The sequence below is a fragment of the Lactuca saligna genome, chromosome 4 (genome assembly GCF_052625555.1).
Source record: "Lactuca saligna cultivar CGN05327 chromosome 4, ASM5262555v1, whole genome shotgun sequence".
Classification (NCBI taxonomy): domain Eukaryota; kingdom Viridiplantae; phylum Streptophyta; class Magnoliopsida; order Asterales; family Asteraceae; genus Lactuca; species Lactuca saligna.
In genome coordinates this window covers 153,032,169-153,046,734 of record NC_136420.1, presented here as the reverse complement: position 1 = coordinate 153,046,734, position 14,566 = coordinate 153,032,169, and the positions used below count along the sequence as shown (strand labels likewise).

General features: G+C 37.3%; 1 protein-coding gene and 1 non-coding gene across 2 annotated transcripts; both read right to left on the bottom strand.

The window, feature by feature from the left end:
* Positions 1 to 8,769: 8,769 nt before the first annotated feature.
* TRNAE-CUC (transfer RNA glutamic acid (anticodon CUC)) lies at positions 8,770 to 8,842 on the bottom strand. Its single transcript has one exon. It is a non-coding gene; the product is annotated as a tRNA-Glu (tRNA).
* A 170-nt stretch (positions 8,843 to 9,012) lies between these two features.
* LOC145042954 (uncharacterized) lies at positions 9,013 to 12,196 on the bottom strand. The gene is made up of 6 exons (XM_078991480.1): positions 11,867 to 12,196; positions 11,634 to 11,766; positions 10,671 to 10,774; positions 10,438 to 10,582; positions 10,202 to 10,342; positions 9,013 to 10,092 (listed from the first exon to the last, which is right to left on the bottom strand). Exons 1-6 carry the CDS (start codon positions 11,905 to 11,907, stop codon positions 9,166 to 9,168), a joined length of 1,491 nt encoding a protein of 496 aa, XP_078847606.1. The 5' UTR covers positions 11,908 to 12,196; the 3' UTR covers positions 9,013 to 9,165.
* Positions 12,197 to 14,566: the final 2,370 nt, after the last annotated feature.

Here is a 14,566-nt window from a genome sequence, read left to right as displayed (position 1 = left end):
AAGTCAATCGGAAAAGATACCCCGAAGATATCAAACTCGCATCCCCTGTAGACCGAAGAAGCAGAAATATCATGTTCATTGGCGATAAAGACTTGTAACAGACACTCTAGCTCTCCTACTGGCAGACTAAACTCCCTACTAAACTTCTGAGATACAAATGACCGACTCGCCCCCGAGTCCAACAAAACCAATGCAGGCAAGGAGTTCACTAAAAATGTAGCTAATCATAGGTATAAACACATAATCAAAAAACATATACAATCAATACGATAAGGGACATAAACATACCAGCAACCACATCTGGTGCTGCCCTGGCCTCCTCTGCTGTCATTTGGAAGGCACGCCCCTGAGCCTTTGGGGGCTCTGCTCTACTTGGCCTCCCGTCCGTAATCCTCAGTGTAGCTGGCGTGGGAACCTGCGCCTATTTGGCGGTAAGTAATGAACATTTGGCCTTCAAGTGGCCAACCTGATCACAATGATAACACAATCTCATACTCGAAACCGATGCGGCTGGCGACGATCCTTCGCATAATTCCCGTCATTGCCACACCTGTGGCACTCACTACTAGCTCAACAAACCTTAGAATGACCCTTTCCGCACTTTCCATAAGTGCGGCTCTGCTGAATCAGCGGTATTAGACCGCTTTGGCGCTGGCTATGACTGTGTCGGGGCCTGCCGCTGCTCCCTTAACTGCAACTCAATCTCCAACTCACCCCGCCTAGCAGCCTCCTGCAACTCCAGTAGAGTATCACATTGTTGGGTAGACACAAATTGACGAATGTTAGTCTTGAGCATGCTCAGATAATGTGTCATCTGAGCCTGCTTGGAAGCAAACTCCGGGCATAACATTGCCCTCTCTGTGAACATGCGGATGATCTCCATCACCGACTCCCTGTCCTGTCTCAAACCCAAAAACTACTAAGCCAATTGTTTCCGCTCAACCCGTGGAATTTAACGAGCGCCAAACATATCCCTGAACTGCTCCCAAGTAACAACAGCTCTCTGATCATCAGTGTATGACCCAATCGTCAATCTCTACCAGTCCTTGGCCCCGGACCTCAGTAGGTTCAGGGCACACCTAACCTTCTGGTAAGTAGGACATGAGCAAGTAAAGAAACACCCCTACACATTAGAAACCCACCTCATGGGCTTTGATGGGGTCCTGACTCCCATCAAAAGTAGGGGGATTCATGTTATCGAAGTCCTTGTACTGAAAAGCCTGACTGGCTCCTCCCCTACTGCCGTTACAGCCAATGCGGCTGCGACGACAACTATCTTTGCAAGGGCTACATAACGCTCGTCGAATTACTTGACCATGGCGGTCTTAATAGACCCAAATATCTCTGGCAGTTGTGCCCGGAACAAAGTGGCAACCTTATCATGCAGGATCTTTCGGATCTTGGCGTCTAGCTCATCTACGCACATCTGTATCATAACCTCCGGTGCTGCTGGCCCCTCCTGGCTGCCCTCTCCTAATCCTGATCCCGATCCTGATCCGAATCCTTCCCCAAAGCATCTCGTAACCACCATCCTAAAAATATACCAGAAAGATATCAGATAATCCGCATAATAACAAGGATCCAAATCCCAACTAAAACCCTAGGGGTTGTGACTTCCTTGCTACGCATATGGATCATGTGCTTTCAGTAGTACGGACCCATACTACCTTCCACACCTACCCATATTTGTCTCAAGTATCATCACAACATCCTAACAATATACATATGCATGTTGGTCGCTCATTCCTCACTCCTAGAGGAAAGCTAACTATCTCATAACTGACCTACCAGCCCCACACATCCCACCCATGAAACTTCCACCAACCCTACAGCACTCGTGTATGCTAACCTTACATAACGCTAAACCCGATAGACTTTCAAATACTTGATCCTACCCTAAGTTCTTCATCAAACAAGAAAAGGAAATAAGGCCAAACCAAACATTCTTAGGCTATATGATCTTAATTATGTACAGTCGTGATGCATACACAAGAAACTACAGTAATGATGTCAATTTCATATAAGGAAACCCTAGGCTATCAGGCATTATGTAATTAGGAAATTCTATCATGCAATTCCTAAAGATCCCTAGCCTAGCACTAGCATGTTGTTCTAACATATCACAATATCAAATAACCTGTATGGTATTTTGGGGTCTACTTACTGGCTCCGACTGACCGTACACCCTGCATCCTCCTTTGATATTTTGAAAACCTTTTTGAAAATCTTTTCCTTAGTTTGAGACTGGATTCACACAAGTGTTCCTCCAATTCACTCAAACCAAGGCTCTGATACCAACTTGTAACATCCAAAAAAATCATGCCAAATTTAAAAATTTTCAAAACATTTCAAACCATTAATTATTACAAAACTTGTTTTCAAAATAGTATAATATCAGAGTGTCCCGGAAACAAGTCATAAACATGAGGAGCTGTATGATCACGCCTTTGCCTTCCCGCGATCATATGATGTACCTGAAACAAAAACTGAAATTGTAAGCTCAAAGCTTAGTGAGTTCCCCCAAAATACTGATACACTACAAATAACAAATATACAAACAACAACATGTACTGGGTCCACAGCCTTACAAACTGGATTACCCCTGGGCCCATAGTTTGACTCTGGATTGCCTTCCAGGCCCACAGCTCACATCTGGATTGCCACCGAGCCCACAATACGAGCCTGATATGCCCTACTCGGCCCTCAACTCGTATTTATAATGCTCCCGAGCCCACAATACGAGTCCGGCATGCCTACTCGGCCATCAGCTCGTATTTGGAATGCTCTTGAGTCCTCAGTATGAGTCTGACATGCCCCGCCCAGCCCTCTGCTCATATATGAAATACTCTAGGGTTTGTTGGCTACCGCACGTAGCAGTATAACCTCAACCTAACCCACATGATATGTCAACATATAACACAACTAATGCACATATAGATAATCACATAATAATACAGGTAGTCCTATAGATCTACCAAACTATCATAGCAAATAGTATGCAACACTAACTTATACTCAACATACTACCAACTAATAGGATAACATATCCAATGGGCCGGAATTGGTGCCTTTGACCCCTTAGTATAGTGAGGATAACTCACCTCTCAACTGTTGAATCGAAGTGATAACTCAAACTCTAAAAAACCCCGACCACGAACTCCACCACCTATAGTTACCATAAGTTCATTTCCATAAATTTCCAATTTACCAAAATACCCCAGAAGTCACTAGTCAAACCTTGGTCAAAGTCCACATCAATGGTCAAGGTCAACAGTCCATGTTGAACCGACTCGTCGAGTGTAGTTCACTGACTCGTCGAGCCCTTCCTGAACTCGAGAAGTCACAAATCCCCAGTTGACTCGTTAAGTTTCCCTAAAACTCACAGAGTTCATGCATGTCCAAATGTCGGGAAAACCCTAGCTGACTTGTCGAGTCACCCTACTGACTTGCCGAGTCCATGTAGAAGTCCTTGCATGACAATCTTCATTGGACTCACTGAGTTGTCCATGCAACTCATCAAGTCCCTTCAATCCTTTCTCCATCAAGACGATTTTTAAGCCACTTAAAGCTCCATAATACATATCTAAGCTCCTAAGGCATACTTCTTACATATAGTTGCAAACTTTACGTACATGCAAGGTGATAATGGCTAAAATCAAGCTAAAGAAAGGTTCTAGGCAAGGGAAATACTTTATCATGCTAAAGGCTAAAACTTTATGATTATAGGGACCAAGATGAGCCTAGATCTGAAGTTGCAACTTCAGATATCGATTCATCACTCGAAATGGAACACGAACATGCTAACATAGCCCTAAAACCCAAATATAGAAGGATCTAGCTAGAAGGAGATCAAGGTAACGATTTGATACCTTGAAATGATGCTAAAATGGGGTAGACTTCAGATCCACATACGTTCCTTGCCTCAAACTTCTTGATCTTCAAGCTCCTTGCACCAAGATCCACCTTCCAAGCTTAAAACACACAAGTATGAAGAGAAAACGGAGATTTAGGGTTTCTGTAACCGCTGTCTAATCTGTTGAATCTTCTTAGTAGTTTGTAAAACTACCTTTATCCGCTCCATGACTCTGTAATCAACCTCACTCCAACAGAACGGGGTGCAACATCTCCGCCCGTACAACAACTCAAAAGGTGGGGCACCAATACTGGAATGATAGTTGTTATAGGCGAACTTTACAAGGGTAGGTGGGAATCCCACCTACCACCGAAATCGATGACACAAGACCTCAACATGTCCTCGAGGGTCTGTATAGTCCGCTCGCTCTAGCCATTGGTCTGCGGATGATATTCTGTGCTAAAATGCAGCTGCGTGCCCAACTCCTCGTAGAACTTCTGCCAGAAGCAGGAGGTGAATCTAACATCTCGGTCGGAAACAATAGAGATCGGAACTCCATGACGAGCAACGGTCTCGCGGACATACACGTCGGCCACCTTCTCGGCCGACAAACTCTCTCGTATGGCTAGGAAATGGGCACTCTTGTTCAATCGATCCACGATGACCCACATAACATCATATCCCTTCGACGTCCTCGACAACTTGGTAATGAAGTCTATCGTGATCTGTTCCCATTTTTACATGGGAATCTCTAAAGGCTGCAGCTTGCCATGCGACCTCTGATGCTCGGCCTTGACCATCTTACGTGTCAAGCACATCTCGACGAACAAAGCAATTTCTCGCTTCATGCACGACCACCAGTAGATCAAACTCAAATTTTGGTACATCTTGGTGGCTCCCGGGTGAATAGAGAAGTGTGACTTATGAGCCTCCTTCATAACCATCTTCCTGACTCCACCAGACATCATAACCGATACCCAACCGCATCGGGTCAACAATCCCTAACTAGCATGCACAAATCGGTTGTGGTCACCCCTGATCCTCTCTAGTTTCCAGTCCTTTGGTCGCATGCCCTCAACCTGAGCATATCTAATAAAACTCACGAGTGGAGAATCCACCGATATCCTTATACACGTCGTTGGTATGGAAGACCCAGATGACTTGCAGCTCAGAGCGTCTGCCACCACGTTTGCTTTACTTGGGTGGTAAAGGATCTTACAGTCGTAGTCCTTGACTAGATCTAGCTACTTGCGCTATCTCATGTTCAGGTTCAACTGACCCATGATGTGTCTCAGGATCTTGTGATCCGTGTACATGGTACAACAGACCCCCATAGAGGTAATGTCTCCAAATCTTGAGAGTGAATACCACTGCTCCTAATGCCAGATCATGAGTAGGGTATCTCGTCTCATGCGGCTTTAGCTGCCGCGATGCGTAGGCTATCACTCGTCCTCTCTACATAAGGACCGACCCCAGTTCCATGATAGATGCATCATATAACACTACAAAGTCATTAACTCCGCCCGGGAGAGTCAATACTGGAGCCTCGCATAGTCGTTGTCGGAGGGTCTCAAACGTCCTTTGCTGCTTGGGGCCCCACCAAAAATCCACCCCCTTCCTCTTCAGAAGAGTGATGGGTATTGCAGTCTTGGAGAAATCTTATATGAATCTTCGGTAGTACGCTACCTATCCAAGAAAACTCCTGATATCCGAAGGAGATTTCGGAACCTCCCACTGCGTCACCACCTCGATTTTGGCCGGATCGACCAAAGTCCCTTCTTGGTTAACGAGATGTCCGAGGAACTGAACCTCTTGTAACCGAAACTTACACTTCGAGAACTTAGCATAAAGTTGTTCCTGCCTTAGAACTCCCAGTAACTCCCGAAGGTGCTCTTCATGCTGGTCTCGGGTCTTGGAATACACCAAGATATCGTATATGAATACGATGACCGAGCGATCAAGCATCGGTCTGCAGACCCGATTCATCAGGTCCATGAATACTGCTAGGGCGTTGGTGAGCCCGAACGACATCACCATGAACTCGTAGTGTCCATAACGAGTTCGAAACGCGGTCTTCTCCACGTCCTCCTCCCTAACTTTGACCTGATGGTACCCAGACCTCAGGTCTATCTTGGAGAACCAAGATGCTCTCTGCAACTGAACAAAGAGATCATCTATCCTCGGGAGTGGATAACGGTTTTTCATCGTTAGCTTGTTCAACTTCTGGTAATCAATTCAAATCCGGTGTGAACCATCCTTCTGCCTGACGAAAAATATTGGTGCTCCCCATGGAGAACTGCTCGGACGAATGAACTGCTTGCCTAGCAATTCCTACAGCTGTGATGACAGCTCCTGCATCTCTGGTGGCGCCAATCGGTACAAAAAAATACCGAAACCGAAACCTAAACGAAAGAATTGAAACCAAAACAAAAGAATCGAAACCAAACCAAAACGAAAGATTTAAATTATAACTTTTAATAAATCTTAATTTATCATTGTGGTGATAATTTCATATTTGTTAATGGAAAAAACTCTAAACCAAAACAAAAGAATCGGAAAATACCGAAATTGAACAAAAAAAACCTGTAAATCAAATCAAAAAATGCGCACGGAAAGACCAAGAGACAAGACCGAAAAAGACCGGTCTGAATAAAGACCGGACTGAAAAAAACCGGACCGTTCCGAGACCGATCTCAAAAAGACCGGACCATTTCGAGACCGATCTAAGACTCGTCTGGAACCACCAATATACAACTCTAGCCTGGGGGGTGTTAAGGTATTCGTACGGGTGTATATTGTATTTTAGTCCATTCGGCTCGGCCCATATATTATTGTGTTTCCATTGCATTGTGTATGTATACTTGTCTTCATTAGATATGTTTTCATCGGAAAATAATATAAACCATATCATATAGGGTCTTGAATATTAACTTTGAAGTATGCGTTTTAAGATTATGTTAAATTAAAACTACGTCTTCTATATCCAAAAGTTGCTTCATAATAGGTTAGAAGGCTTTCAACAATCACTCGATCACGAAGCTATTTGTTTGTGGTTTGTAATATTAGATTGTTGAAGTCATGGCGAAAAGAATATACATACATAGTCAGATTAATGATTAAAATTGGTATTATTTATAATTACTAAAGTACAAACCCGTGATATATAATTGTTTAGAAAAAAGTAGTTGGTTTTACAAATTGTTTAGAACAAAAGTAGTTGGTTTTACAAAAACTACGTATAATATTTTAATCAAAGTATTGATGAACTTTTTCTCAGTCTTTTTTTAAAGTAATGTTTGTAACGTTACGTCGAAAATGGCAAACTATAACACCTCATAACAACAAATGGACATTTGGATTACCTTTAAAAAACATATTCGTGGCAAACGTGTATTTTAAACCTAACTAAAATATTAAGAATGAATCTATTAAGTTAATATATAGATCCCGCTCAACCAGTTTTGGGTTCTAAACGGATCAAAAATTTGAAACCCTTTGGTATTTACTATACTTTATGCTATAAACCCTCCTCCTTTAAAGCCTTTTAGACATGATTATTGATAATTTATTAACAATAACTATCATCAAGATAATAAAAATTAAACAAAAAGTAAATAGTAATGAATTATTGGCAAAGTCAGTTCTTAACAAAAACCTTGACTTTGAATGCTTGACTCCTTGACAAATGACAAAACTGTGATGGAAATATGGAATTACAAAACTAAAATTCGTTCCAACCAAAATAGCAAAATGGTGCCTTCTAGTATCCAAAGTCCAAACCTGATTTGGCTTACTCCAATATCCAAAATCCAAACCTATTCCAATATCAAGCTTCACACAATGATGATTAAAAAAAATTAAGCTTAACCCTAATAGATAGACGATAGTCTAATCAATAAAGAAGAATCATCAATGGAGTTTGATTTTTAAATTGATAGAGAATCAGAAAGGAAGAACAATACCGTTTGAACAACCAAGATTCAAGAATAGATTTTTTGAACAATCAAGATTCAAGAATCAATTTTTTGATTTTTGAACAATCCAAATGATCACACTTCACAGAGCGCTGCCAGGAAGACGAAGAATGGAGAAGACGAGATCACAACTTCACGAGAAGAAGAACAGTTGCTTGGTAGAAGAGTATCTCAGTTTCAATCGTGCATTCGTGTGTGATTGCATGTGGTGAGAGAATCCGAAATCAACACCAAAATTAATTAATGAACTTTTAGGTTAAGGGACCCCTTAAAAATGGGAGCCCTAAGCCCTTGCTTACTTTGTATACATGTAAAACCGGACATGTTAATATATGAGGTAATACTACTAACACATAACATTCAATTTATGAATAACATCTAGTGTTACTTACAAAGGTACAAAACAATTAAGTGTATTAGCCTTCTAAATCCCGCAATGCTATCTACACATCTTGGAAAATATTTATCTTAACCACGAGACTCTCATTGCAAGATCAATATCTACGTATGTTATATATCACTTGGGAGTGCACGTGAGATGGTTTTGGTGAGTTATATATGCCAACAATAAACCAAGCATAAGAAAATTGAATATTTGCTTATAATATGAATGATGCATATGCATATCTGGTTTCAAGACCAGGCCATCACGGAACATGCGTCGATTCTTTATCTTCAAATTTTCATACAAAGAACACATGATATCTCATCGTTTATATCATTGGCACACATGTCTTGTCTTTTTCTTCATAATCTTTAGGAACACACCCTTCCATCATTAGCCAACCTTGTGACCCAAGCTATTCCTTTCTTAATATTTTTAATCATCTTATTATAAATCAAATTCGGAGAAAGACAGGTGTAAAAACTAAAAAAAAACATTTTGCTTGATGTGCATGCTGTTTGTTAATAGCTCAAAATATGAGTCGAAATCAAAAAAAATTCCGTTGCCGGGACTTGAACCCGGGTCTCTCGGGTGAGAGCCGAGTATCCTAACCAACTAGACTACAACGGATTGTTGAAAGAAAGCCACGTAGAAGTATCATGTCTTTAACTAAGATATTGTTGTATATCGGATCAAGTTGCTTTAATTTTTTTAATAAAGGCTACTTTTGGGGTTTGTTGGTGTGTCAAATAGTTTTAAAGTGTTACTGTGACAAGAAGTTCCGATCCATATACCATATGTAACTGAAAAATTAATAAATTTCATATACTTGTAAGAATTTGAACATCGTATTACAACTCTCTAATCCTAGCAAAGTCAACAGCAAGACGCTGATACTGTAACCAAAAACACATTACACATATGACACAACCAAACCAATCTACACAAAACTTCTATTTCGTACTATTGGTGGCTCTAAAAGCCGCTAATCTTGCCACAAAATCATCATAATCAGGAAGTTTAGGATGCACATGTCCATGTCCTTGACTCAAATCCGTAACTGCCCTCGCAAGCCCTTTTTTAGTTTCCTCTGTTTCCAAAGATTCCACCTCAACAGGAAGTGAAGTTATTCGTGTTGGAGCATGAACTGATACCGATTGTCTCTTTCTCTCCCTACTGCTTTTATTATTATTCTCTTCTTCTTCTTCTTCTTCTTCATCATCATGATATGAAACCTTGGGTGTTGCTGTTTGTGTTTCTTTTGAAATTTCATTGTGCCCATGAGAACCTGACACTGCCTTTAATGGTCTTCGAACCCTCATTGATCTCGGTACAGCTGGCTGCTGCTTAGGAGGTGTAATAATAAGTGTAGCATTTGAATTCGTTGCCACCTCTGTTTTGATGTAAGGAGGACCCACTGACCTTAATGTACATGTACCCTTAGAAGCACTTTGGGTATACTTATCTGGTTTATCATAAAACTTTCTTCCTTCCACTCCTCCTACATCCTCAGAAGCACTACTACTACTGCTGCTACTATCATCTTGGCTAGTTGTGGAACAACTACTTCTACTACTACTACTACTTGTACTTGACCAGTAAGGGGAATGTTTGACTTTCACTTCCTCCCCCTCCTTTTTCTCTTTCTTTTCAGTTTCACCCCTTGACTTGTAAGGCAAACTGTTTCCAGTCCTCTGCTTATTATTTTTTGTTTCAACTTCAGCTTCAGCCCAGGATTTGTATTTGTAGGGGAATTCATTTTCAACTGTATGCTCCTTTTTTGCTACTTTACTTTGCTTCTTTTCTGTTGTTTCAACCACATTTTGATGATGAAGTTTAGGTAATTGTTTGTTTCTTTCATTCACATTTTCACACGAATCCTGCAAAAACCAAAACATATGTCTTATTAATTTTCTTAAAAAATATAATAATAATAATAATAATAATAATAATGTTTAACAGTTAGAAGAAAATGAGAAAATGGTTTACCTGTACAAACTGAGGTGGTTTGTATAATTTATGTTCTGAAGCCTTGGGAGCCCATTCTATACCATATTCCAGTGTAATTTCTAGCATCATTACATTCTTTATGTCATCACTCGGAATCTCTGCCTTCAAGTTCTTCATAAACTAATAACAACATAATTCTTTCCCTTTTACTTTTACTTGATCAAAAGAATTAATTAAAAAAAAAAAAACATGTTTTTGATTAGGTAGATAAGCACCTCTTTGTTGACATAAGGTTCAAGAGAATTTCCATATCTTTCAGAAAATAAAGTTCTGAGTTCACGCAATTCTGGCAAATCAGCAAATCTTGCAGCAGCAAACATCAAAGTAGGGATAGATTCCCTGCATTCCTCTGGGCATTCCCTATAGGTGCAATGAGGAATTCAATTAAAACTTTTAAATATTACATGAACCTATGTAAGTAATTAAAAAAAAAAAGTTACTAGTTTACCTTTGCTTATCCATGGCTGAGAGATGATTGAGAATGAGCAAGCATGATTGTTCGACAAATTCGTAACATGATGAAAGATTTTGGTCAACATATAACTGTTCAACCTGTTTCCATCAAGTAAAGTTTTCATTAGAAAAAAAAGAATCTTTAAAGAGAAGTCTTTTTGAGATTTATTCAGAGAATAAAAGAATCTTTAAAGAATTCAATCACATCTCTACAAGGCATCAATTATCAATCTTTCCAACCTAAAAGTTTAACTGCTTACAAGTAATATATGAATACAAGTCTTTTGAGAATAAAAGAATCTTTAAAAGTTGAATCCCATATCATAAAGGCATCAAATGATCAAAATTTATATATCTAAGTTGTCACATCACATGAACATTAGTTATAAACCTTGCTGCAAATTTAATCTAATGTTTTATGTTCGTAAATCAGTTTTCATCATACTAAAGAGGTCATCATCCTAATGAACTCAAACAGGTAGATAAATTCAGATTTTGGACCCACAAATGCATATTTTTATACGTTAGACATAATTTAATGGAATCATAATTGTTGTCAAGTATGGTGCACCAATATTCCAATCTGTTCTTACGCTATCATCCATTCATCCTAGAAAAATATGCTTGTTAGAAATACCAAAACATCTCTGACACAATTAAGCATCCAAATAAATGCTTGTTAGGAATTCCAAACTGTTCTTACGCAAACAGATGCAAGTTAATGCCATGTTCTAAAATTTCTAAAATCAAACATCGAAAAACTGTTCTAATGTGAATTCAATGTATTAAAAATTGTATCAAAAGTCAAACAGTGCATTAACACGGGAAGATTGTATTCAATGGTGTGCTGATTGTCATAAACCTTAAATTAATAGCATCAATCCATCGTTATTTTCAAGCTAAAAAAAGAGAACAAAGAAGATCACGAAAGATACAAGAAAGCTAAAGATGTAATTACCCTGCTATACGCATTGGAATCAAGACCGTTCTTAAGAAGATCAGCAACATCGTTCCTCAGAAACTTCTGCATTGCGTTTCTCTTTCTCTTTATAATCTCAATTCTCCTTCTTGTCATCTTGATTTCTGACTTGCTGATATCGCAAACAAACAATACATGAAAAAAAAAATCAAATACGAACAGATTCGAACGAGAAAAATCACAAAAAATAACTCCGTGACAGAATTTCCTACCATTTCGAGTAAAACTTGCTTCTTAATATTGCGTCAAACATGTTTGCGTTTCTATTAATTCCTCAAAACCTTACTTTTGTAACTCCAGACGAACGATTATAAAAAACCGCGATCAAAACCTTCAAACGACCGCCATTGCAGCGAGAATCTAGGTTTGCAAGCAGCAATAATGTCAACCAATGAATCAGAATGGAGAAGGATAAAACGAATTTGATTCAGAAATCCAAGAGAATATCGCATACAGATATATATGATACACACAGATGTTGGAAATATATTCTCTTATCGATATTTGAATGTATATACGCAGATTTTGTAACGAAGAGGCTGAAGGGGGTGAGTGAAATCAGGTGAGCTGGACAATTCAATATTTGTCCATAAGTTTCAACGATGGGACCATGTCAAACAGAATATGACCCTTTTTTTCTGCAAGATCAACGGCTGAGATGAGTTTGTAAGATAGTGGGACACCGATAACATGGTGCGTGTATGACACGAGATGTCTTCTCCGCCGAATATACTAACGGAGTGGGTTGCCACGTCGGAACAACTTTTTGCCGAAATGACAATAATACCCAGAAAACACCGGCAAATAAACCGTCGAGTACCCGTACTTTTTATTTTATATTTTTTAATTGCGAATTTTCATATTTTAATTTGCCGGATAACATTATATATTTGTTTGTTATTTTATAAACCAATGACATTATTCGGTAAATTATTTATGATTATTTGTTTCTAAATCATTTAAAAACATATGTATATTTTCCATATTTCCATAGAGATTGGTTTCTCTATATATTTTGTGTAAATCTTTTGATATTGTATGATTATCGTTCTTAAAAAACAAAAAAAATAATTTTCTGATACATTTTATTTGGGATAGTGTTTGTATGACCAGAAAATAGTGATATGACGATATTTGAAAATTTTAAATGTTATAACTCTAGAAAACATATGTATATTTTTGACAATGCGATAGAGATATTTGCTAAAGAATTTGTTTTTTTTTTTTTTTCGAATTAAAATAGGTTGGATCAAAACATGGTTGATGTTAAAGGAAGTTATTTATGGAAAACAATCTGGAATTGTATGCCAATTGTCTAGTTAAAACTTAAAAATAGGAAGTATATGTCATGGCTCCATGCATTTTAGCTGGCACTTGGGACAATGACATTTATGTAACTTATGTCCTTCCAAATTAGGGACCAAATCTCCTACAAACTGTAACGAGAAATTAAAAGTGATTCGTATACAACAGTTTTTTATCATACACAATAATTTATATATTATTGAATTGTACAATACAATATTTTAAAACACAAATTATTATGTATCAAGAAAAATTATTGTGTACAAATCATCTCCTATTTCATATAGTTAATAGAGAAAATTACACTATTGGTTCTGCCAAAAGTTGTATGGAGGGACAACTATGGAAACGTTTACTAATTTGTTCCATGTGGTTTGTAAATATTTCTGGTTGGTCTTGTGGTTTTCTTTTGTTTTATAATTGATCTAAAATTACTATTTTACCCCTAGTTTAAATAGCAACCAATAACACAAACTTACATATATTAAGTTTTAATCGCATCCAATAATAAAACAAACTTTCAATATTGGTTCTAAAATACCATTGTCTCCAATTTTAATAGGTTATACCCGATTACTTACCCACATGACATCAAAGTAAAAAAAATCAATAAAACAATAAAACACATCAATGACTTAATAGGTAAGTTTTTGTGGATTGGTTGACATTTTAGATTATTTCCCTTCAAAAATATGAAAGCTTTAATAGTTATGTTTTATAGTTTGTTTATACTTTTATATTAAGATAAATTAAGTAATATATATGTTTTTATTTTCTTAATTAAAAAAATATATAATTATTAATATTTTTTATTTTTATTTAAATTATTTAACATAGTTTTATTATGTTTCTTTTTATTTAACTATTTTCTACGTATTGTTAAACTACAATGTTTTTTTTTTTTTTTTTTTTTTTTACATTGTTCAAATACAATGTTGTTTGTTTTTTAGCCTTTCAGTTTACTATAATTAGTGTTGTAATTTAATATATATTTTGACGTTTGTTTGTTTGAATTCAATTTATATTTTTTAATTACACTCCATCCTTCAAAGGATAATATATAAACAGCTATACTACAAATTCATATGTTATGCAAAATATCCAGTAAAAACCGGTTTAGATTTAACCCACTTTTTTGTTGAATTTAACAAACAATTCGGGTGATAAATACGTCATCAATAATAATCCGGTAAAAATAATCCGTTATACACTTTTTTATTATATTTAAATTATTATTTATTTAGTTTTTATTTTAACTCTATTTTAGTAGAAAATATATAATGGATTTTAAAAAATAAAATAGTGGGTTAATTTGAGAAAAAGAGTGGACAGATATTGATTCAATATGAGTATAGTGGGTTAAGTCCAAACCGGTTTTTATCAGATTTTTTGCGTAAATTATGAATTTACAGAATAACTATTAAAAATTAGTTTAAAAAAATGGAGTATAACTGAAAAATGTAAATCGAATTCAAAGCAACAAAGCGCCAAAAAATACACTAAGTTACAATAACAATTTTTTTTTTATTTTTTTTATTTTTTTATTTTTATTTTCGGAATGGCAAATCTACTCCTAAACTACTCATTAAATACAACATGTCCACAAC